At 35.0% G+C, this 8874-nt stretch overlaps 1 protein-coding gene across 2 annotated transcripts; it reads right to left on the reverse strand.

Annotated features, from left to right (window-relative positions):
* Positions 1-2525: 2525 nt before the first annotated feature.
* Positions 2526-8391, reverse strand: LOC131051576 (cyclic nucleotide-gated ion channel 4). Of its 2 annotated transcripts, XM_057986153.2 has the most exons (8): positions 7959-8386; positions 6594-7239; positions 6195-6410; positions 5427-5737; positions 5183-5291; positions 4565-4801; positions 3621-3707; positions 2526-3229 (listed from the first exon to the last, which is right to left on the reverse strand). In XM_057986153.2, the coding sequence occupies exons 1-8, from the start codon at positions 8003-8005 to the stop codon at positions 2705-2707; spliced, it is 2178 nt and encodes a 725-aa protein (XP_057842136.2). In that variant the 5' UTR covers positions 8006-8386; the 3' UTR covers positions 2526-2704. The 2 variants fall into 2 exon arrangements, with proteins under 2 accessions (XP_057842136.2, XP_057842137.2); XM_057986154.2 differs by lacking the exon at positions 4565-4801 and having other exon boundaries at positions 7959-8391.
* Between the last annotated feature and the right edge of the window lie 483 nt (positions 8392-8874).

Genomic DNA, 8874 nt, shown 5'->3' on the forward strand with positions numbered 1-8874 from the left:
TCTGCACTTGATGTCTGTCCTATAGATTATAGCTGTGTCAATGTATTTTAGTACAGCTTTGAAATTTAGTTACTAATCCCAATAATTCCCTTTTCCCATTTGTAACAAGAAAATGATTCAGTTAAAATGACAATGTCGCTCTAGATGTGTAATATTTTGAATGAGAAAACGCCTAGATGAAAGATAAAATCTATTGTTTGTATGATGCTCAGAGTATTATGTCTTTCATTTTGGTCTTCTTTCTGTAAGTGAGTTAATGCTTTTTAGTAAATCTTAAGTAGTAAGATTTAAAGGTGTTAGATAAATTGTGGCTATTACAAGTCCCTTTAATAGCCTCGGTTGTGTAGTAACGACATTTTAGCAAGAGTTATTAGTACAAACCATACTGGTTATCTATTTGGACTATGGAATACAACTGATTGATGGCCACTTTTTAGTATAAGATTTTAGTTTAGAGCATACTGGTAAGTCCTCTGTTTGGGCTTTTATGGTAAAGGTTAGGGTTTACTGTTGCAGAAGAAAAATATTGCACTAGTTTCAGGCAGGAATTGCAGTAATGGCCTTGTTTCCTATTTTTTGATCAATGCTGACATATAAAGGAACTTTGATTAATGGTCAAGATGTTGAAGGAAAACATGGCCATTTGAAATCTATATTATTAGAAACAAGAAACCCTGCAATGGCAACAGACGGAAATGTGACGGAGGTTGTGTATAAAAAACGGATTTTATATACTTATAAAAAACTTTTTAAAATATCATAACATGGGTAAGTCCTCTATTTGGGTTTTTATGGTAATGGCCTTGTATCCTATTTTTTGAGCAGTAATTAATGGTCACAATGTTGAAGGAAAACAACCATTTGAAACCTATGTTACCATAAACGAGAAACAGAAATTGCAAGGCGAGAAACAAAAACTGCAATGGTAACTGAAATGAGAGAAACATGATATTTAAGGGTTACGTATAAAAAATGGATATTATAATAAAAAAATTAGATGGAAAGTTCAGTGTTTTTTGAAGAAGATAACTATAAGGGAAATTTGGTTTGGAGAATCACCTGCACTTCACACTTTCATTGAATATGACTCTAGAGCTCCAGTTGAGTTTTCCTACACATCTGCTATACAAAGAATTTTACAGAAAAGGTAGGTTCAGGTCGGTTTGGGACAGTTAATAAGGGTGAATTGTCAAACAATACCATAGTTGCAGGAAAGTAGTTAAAAGGAATTGAGCAAGGAGAGAAGCAATTTTGCATGGAGGTAGCAACTATCAGCAGCACCCATCACTTGAATTTGGTTAGGTTAAGTTTATAAATTTTTAAAATAAACAAAACTTCCTAAAAACTCCCTTGAACAGCAGTAGCTCGACCGAGGGAACACAGAAAATCCCATGAAGAGGGGACAAGGCCTAGAAAAGGCCTAAAAAATCAGACTTTGTTCATGTTTCACACACAGACTCCTTGGCAATGGCGCTTTGCCGAGCTAATCTTTCTTGGCCCCGATTTTACTCTTAAAAGAGATACCCTGTTCATACAGGTTATTAGGAGTAGCAGCTAAGTAAAAAATTAGATGATTACCCCATCATATTCCAAACCAAGTACGTCATGTTCCTTTTTCTATGCATTTGAAGTCTCAGACTGATAAAAATGACCCATCAGATAATGCCATTGATTGACACGCGAGTTTTTTTAAACATGTCTAGTTAGGTACTTTTGCAGGATACAGAACCATCTTCTGAGCTTTTTGAATGGGAACATATGAACTGAGAGTTTTTTGTTCAGCATGAACTGAATTCTTAGGTTGATTTTCTCTGCACTGGCTTCAGTGAATGATTGATCAACCTTTTATGCATTTAGCTAGCTTTAATATTCCTTTTACAGTGCAGGTATCTAGAAGATGACAAAGGAATCAGAATTTTTTTGCCACATTTCATATACAGCGCAATTTTCCAAGAGCTGTTATTTAGATGATTTCTGCGAGTACTTTTTAACTTGGACATTGCCAAATCTTAGCTCATTTGTTCAACTGCAATATAACTAAAATAAAACATCTACTGTGCTTAAGTATTCCAAATCCTGTGCAGAAATTTGAAAGTTACAAATCACTTAATCCTCGAATATTTATTGCTTACCTTCTCAGGGAAAGGCACGAACACGGAACAACAGGAGGCTTAAATTTCAAGGCTTTAAATTTATTTATATACATCTATTTATCTATGCATAGAATCAGCTTTTAGACTCCTAGACATTGTAAGATTTTTATCTACTTAAAATGATATATCACTTTCATTTTGGCGAGCTGGGATTTATCTAGCTGGTTTTTATTAAGTGGTTGGATTTATCTAGTTGGTTTTAGCTGCAAATGCAGGATAATTTCCCACTTAAACTAGAAAACATTTGACAGACCGTCCCAATAACAACAGACTATATCAGATGACAATGATAAACTCTGCTGTTGGAACTCTGTATTAGTTGTAAGATTGTAAACAGCAAGATGAAGTTAAATAATAGCTTCTCAAATCATGGAAACACAATGCCCAAATTTTAGTAAGAACTTCTACAGCTTAGAAAACTGTATTCTTTCATACCACAAAGATTTGTATTTTACAAATTCTGCTCCAAGTTTTCAGCCTTTGGAAGGACTACAGCTGCAATACAGCCCTTGTTATTTATAAAAATGAAGAGCTTGAATATGTTATTCAATTTATTCATTGGAAGGAAACACAAAATCATCGTCATGAGGCTTGGGAGACACAAGCAGAGCAGCATAGAGACGTAGACGATCTTCCTCAGAATAACTTCTAGATAGAGGTCTTCGCATTCTAATGAAAGATAAAGAACTCAGTGCAAATCGGGCTTTGTGGCGTCGCCATGCCAATTGGATTGCTACTGCAGCCCATGTACGCCAACCTGGAGAATAATACCTGGCAGTTCGCTTGAGCTTGTCACTGAGGAATGTATAGCGGAAATGCTGAGTGACATAGATGATATCTTTGGCCTCTAGTCCAAATGCCTCAGTGGTGTCTATGCTAGTAACTGTTGCAGAAGAGAGAGGGAGGCGTTGTTTGAATGGGCGGCGGAGACACCAAGAAAGTAATTCATCACCGCAGAAGTTTCCAGGGCCCAACATGCAAGAGCTAGTAACACCATTGGTTAGTTGGTTTGTGCTGCGGAAGTGGCCTCGCACTATAAAGAGCATTCGTTGCACTGGATCACCTTCTCTAGCTATCTGTAAAATAAAGTTGAGACCTTTCAATTTCAATTTTTTGGTGGCAGAAGTAATTTCAATACTGTTGCATTAGTCGGAGATCCATTTCTACAGGATGTTTTTCAAATAGTAGAAACAATTTCAAAAAATATATTTTTAAACCATCTTATTTGGAAAAAGAAAACCAGTTTTGCACAATTTGTGCAAAACTCTTTCTAAATAATTAACTTCGGTTTCTGATATAGTTTCTTAAATTATATTTAGAAGGACCAGCGACTGTAATTCTTTTGAATGTAATTTTTTGTGGGATATCTCAAGCACAATGGGATTATGAAATTTGTGCCCCTTTCCAAGTCAATTATATTGCTGAAATTAAATGGATTGAATCAAGTCTATTGAAATTTAAATGTACCGTTTCGCCCTTCGTAAAGAGCATTGATTTGACCCGATCGCAGATGTTTTCCAGAACCAGTTCGTCCATGTGTTGAAACAGGGGCACCTGCACAATTTCAAATTCGAACAAAATTTATCTAATATAATACTAATTCATGGGTCCCTGTACAATTTCAAATTCAAACAAATTTATCCTATATAATACTAATTCAATACCCATGAGGATCTATATATTTGAGGTAAGAGTGGTTTGTTGGCATGGTTCTTATTTGTTAAATGTTTTCATTAAATTGTAGGGTATGCAATTTATTGATCATTTTTTTTATCAAAAGATTGTAGTTCAATTGGTTTAGTATAATTGGTGAGAGTAATTTTATGTTCTTTTATTACATCATCTATGAAGATTCAAACTCTCAGAGGCACGATATAAGGTATGATACTATAATCATGCACCAGACGACTTTGATAGAATAGATACCTCTGAGTCTTTCACTCTCAACTAAAAAGATATCATCATAAGCTTGCATCAATTTCAATTCCTCCATTAAGAAGGAATTATATAAACTTATTTTGAATTATCACATTAATTAATAAATCATAAAATATAATCCTAAAAATTAATGGAAATTATACTACGGAAATATATGAACTATATAGTATAATTAAATTTTGACTTTTTCAAGTCTCGCTACTGAACCCTTTATCAACTAAAAGATAGAAACCAAAATTCAATTTAAGCCATTTAGTGTGAATATTAACTTCTAACTTACTCAAGAATGGATTCAGTATTGAGATTAAACACAAGAATTTAAAGTACTTAGATAGTCTAATCCATTCTGGTCAATGTTACAAGTAAATTTTGAACTAGTAAAACAGAAGAATACAATCCTCTGTTAACGAGTGCCATTGCAGATAAGTTTTACCATTTTACTAGGGCGACTCTCTTTGATGAGTTGGTAATACCTGGCGTACAAGATCTAAACAGAGGTGATATTTGATGTCTCGCCTAAGGCCTTCAGGCAAGTTGTGAATCATTGCACTTTCATCTACACCACGCATTGCGGCCCATTTCTGCCGTTCATAGTGTCTCACTCTCTGTCTCAGATGTTGAGGCAGCTGCTTGCGATTCATCCACCCTTCAATGTTTCTCATTTTGAGCTGCATGGATTGCTTCCTAGAAGCCGCAGCTTGCAGAAATACCTTCAACACACACAATCAAATCCTAAAGTCTACCTTTATAAACTTCAAGAAAGTTCCAAAATTGCAAGAGTCTCAAGATAACTATTGACCTAACTGAATGACCAGAGATAGGGTTGCTCTAATTTTAATGAGATATGGGAGTTTCAAGAAATGACTTGATTATTAAATATCTATATTATGAACCCAAAAACATCATTTAGCAATAACCCCCATTGAAATGCATAAGAACATCTGATTCATCGTGATGATGGATCGAACATTTCAACAGAGTCTTTATTCTTAAAACACTTTCCTACAATTTTGATGGATTGTCCAAGTCTCATATCCAAGCATTAATGTTTAACTGCAAAAGTATATGCTAACTTAGAAATTAGAGGTCACCTTTATATTGCCAATAAGCATTGTGACTAGAAGCAATCCACTGGTTAAAATTATAATGTTGAAAATCACCTCCAGCCATTCTGTAGTGCTCTCCAAATTGCCAAATGTACTGTCAATGATCTTAGCTTATCAGTCTAAATCCATCCATTGACAAATTCAAATGCAATGTCCCAAAGCGGGGCAAATTTGAAACAAAGAATCCAGTCGCTTTAGAAATAATACCATAATCTACAGAAAATAATACCTTAGTGTCATTAAACCCCAAAAGATTGGGAACAGTATCTTTTCTATCCGGTTTGTGTTTATAACTAGAGGAACCACCCATTTATAAGCCCCGAAGTTGAATTTACCATTTCCTTTTATGCAGATTGCATGCACAGTAGCATTCGCTTCCCAAACTAATCTCTCTGGATTTCTCACCGGCGATGAACCATAAATTATAGGACTGACACAGCCCAAAATGCTATAATCACAGCCATTGGTGACTTCACATTGCTTTTGTAGACATTTTGCTGTTCTTTGAATTCCAAGCAGGTACCAGCAACCACCAGCAGCCTACCAAATCAAACCCCCAAAAAATAGTGTAATTGATCAATTTAGAATAAGGCAGTTGGAAGAACATAGAAAGACATCTCTTGTCTGTTTCCTAAGAACAAAGAAGTAGAATATGAAAAACCAGCAATGGCTTCCTGCCTAGATATGAGCAAGTAATATTAAAAGTAAAACAATCAACCAAGCACGATGATTATGAGGATATGCACAATTTACACAATCAACAGAGGTTGCTTGGCTTTTCAATCAAACAAATAAGAATTGCTTAAAAACTTTGAAACATATCTTTAGAACGCTCCAACGTTCAGAGTAGTTAATCAGGAAACACTATGGTTGATGACAATTTATAGTAGTACTATAGATTCTACAGTCTTTCATGATGAAGTCAATAAAAAAATCATTGATCATTTCACAATTTCGAAATACACTTGCTTGTTTGATTCAACGCTAATCAACTCACATGAGCAGCAACAAAGTATGCAAGCATGTTCAAGGCAAACCCTGCCCAGATTGTGCCAAAAACATAACCAGTTATATGCTGCATTCTTCGAAGAAGACAGATAGAGTGATACACCTTGGGAAGGTACTGGAACAAAAACATAATCAAGAAAACACTCATAACCATCACGATCTCTCCTTTCTCAATAAGCACAGGAGCCACCGCCCATAAAACAATCTGAGAAGGCAATAAGAATAAGTCAATTTTACTTCAAAAGTTACTATCTAGTAGTATTATTACACTCTGATATACATGTTGAGATGTAAGACAAAAATAAACTTTTTGAGATAATCTAAGAGATGCTTCTACTTATATCAAAAACACAGAAACTATAATAAACTATGCATCATGACCAGTGACCTGAGGAAAAGGCAGGATAACAAAAACATCAAATAAAAGTCCTTTTCTGGATCCCAGGTAATGCAGAGCAATGGAACGAGGGTCTGTCACAAGCTTTCCAGAACCTACAACCAGAGATTCCTTTGAAACATATGCTAACTTCAGCTGCAGCCATATATTCCACAGATGCATTGCATCACACATGGATCTCAGAACCGTGACTGTTATTGCAAACCAACCATCCACGTACAGACACATGAATCCTTCACTGACAGAGAGAGCATAGAAGAATAACGGATCTATGGCTAATCCCAATCCACATATAAGAAGAAAGAAGCGGTTCCATTTCCGAATAGCTCTGCTCCTTGGGTCTAGAACTCTGCCAAATATCCACTTGCTGTGAATTGAGATCTGGCATGTTTCCATGTGGTGATCATTCTCCAGTGTGTCTACATTCAAACCCATGTTTAAGGCCTCCGGATGATGCGTATTTTTGGTGCTTGTGCACCCATTTGAGGGGCTTTCAGAATCTGGAGTTGCATTACTTCTATTATCTCCAAAGAGTATTGGAAAATTAGAATTTTCCATTATGCCCAATTCATTGCTTTTCTTACCAAAAAGCTTGGACCTGATTGCTTGCCCTCTTCTCCCTACTCTTACCCTCCACCTGTCAAATTAAACATATGCTATCAGTGTCTCATCGATAGGAGGGAAGTGGTGAGGCAACTTATGGAAATGTATTTCTAGATTTCCCATAATTCATCAGAGAAATCAAATATTGCTTACAAGAATATAATTTTACTGAAAGCAAAAAGTAAGAGCTCAATTTTAGTGTTGTATATCAAGGAAACAGAAAACAATTTTCTAAGTAGTTTGGTTGGATGTAACTTTTATGTTTTTGAAATCATAGGAATCCAAATTTATTTCTTGGAAATTTTAAAAGCACACAGAGCTTCTGGCTTCTATTTGAAACATTTTCTTAAGAAAAATAAGGGGTTACATTAATATTGTATTCTGTAATCATTTCCCTTGTTTAAAATATCTACCAAACTGTTCATCATTCCATACTGAAATAGAATCATTAAGTACCAAATGATTTCAATACCATTGTTATTGTCATTAGCCAGCAGAAACATAAAACATGAAATTAGGATTTAACCAATTAGGAGATATTACCAGCTAGAGATCAACTCAAATACCAATGTGATTGTCAGGTAGTTAAGAAAGTTCTGTAACTCGGAATATGATTTAAGATTATTCTAAGAAAATCTATTAAAATTCTCTATGTAATCCATACAATAAATCGTAATGGTATTCAAGAAATCACTTTCATTTCATAACAATTCTGTTTGCTGGCTACTCAAACTAGTATTGAATATCTCTTACCCTGATTTTCCCCTGTTAAGTCGACGATATTCATTCTGTGCCTCCATTTGAAAGCTAGGTTGCTTTACTCAGCCTTCACTTGTTTGGCTTATCCTGTTCTTATCCTGAATCTAGTATAGGCATTACCTTTTTTTATATGTTAGAGGATTAAAAATCATAAATAAGCTCCCCCTATCCAGTCATCTATTAACAGCCTCGCCACATATCTGAGAGGTTTTTGTAAGTAGCCTGACCTCAACCCATGATACTAATATCTCTGGGATGTTTTGCTCAAACTAAAACTCACAAGGGCACCCTCTAAAGGATGGAAAAAATGCATAAACATGATGAACTAGATAAGACTGAAATTGCAGCCCTTAATATCCTACTAATTATAATCAAAGGACATAGATTTTTTTTTATTGTAGCTAGATTCTGAAAAGGATTGGAGCATTGAACAGTAAAGAAGATAATGAATGAACCACAACACCAGTGTAGAAGAAGCCAAAAAAGCAAAGAAGAAGACGAAGAGATAACCATGACTATGAATATGATATGATGTCGTACATGAAATAAGCTCATCCTCTATACGACGCTACAGGGTATGATTAACATAATTATGCTTCTTGATCTCTACAAACGGCAAAAATGTCACTTTGTGCAGTTGATGGCCCCATCAAATGTAAGGACAAGTTTGTTTCAATCTATACATGTACGTATGTCTATTTCACTTCTTAACCACTTGAATTCGAAAGTACTAGTAAAAGAGATGAAAAGCCATGGAAATCACTCAATGCCAACTACTGAATTGGGGTTATGGGCAGCTGAAAACAGTCATCATTATTGTAGTTGTTCAATTAGTTGAGTATAATTTATAATATTGATTTATATTATTTATTGAGGTTTTTAAATTTTCAGTGGTATATGATAAAGGATG

The sequence above is a fragment of the Cryptomeria japonica genome, chromosome 7 (assembly GCF_030272615.1).
Source record: "Cryptomeria japonica chromosome 7, Sugi_1.0, whole genome shotgun sequence".
NCBI lineage: Eukaryota > Viridiplantae > Streptophyta > Pinopsida > Cupressales > Cupressaceae > Cryptomeria > Cryptomeria japonica.

Coding starts and splice junctions, on each gene's coding strand:
- LOC131051576 (XM_057986153.2), bottom strand. CDS start 8,005: ATGGAGGCACAGAATGAATATCGTCGACTTAACAGGGGAAAATCAGG. Junction 7,240..7,958: donor CTTAACAGGGGAAAATCAGG/GTAAGAGATATT, acceptor TTAATTTGACAG/GTGGAGGGTAAGAGTAGGGA. Junction 4,802..5,182: donor TGCTTATTGGCAATATAAAG/GTGACCTCTAAT, acceptor TGTGTGTTGAAG/GTATTTCTGCAAGCTGCGGC.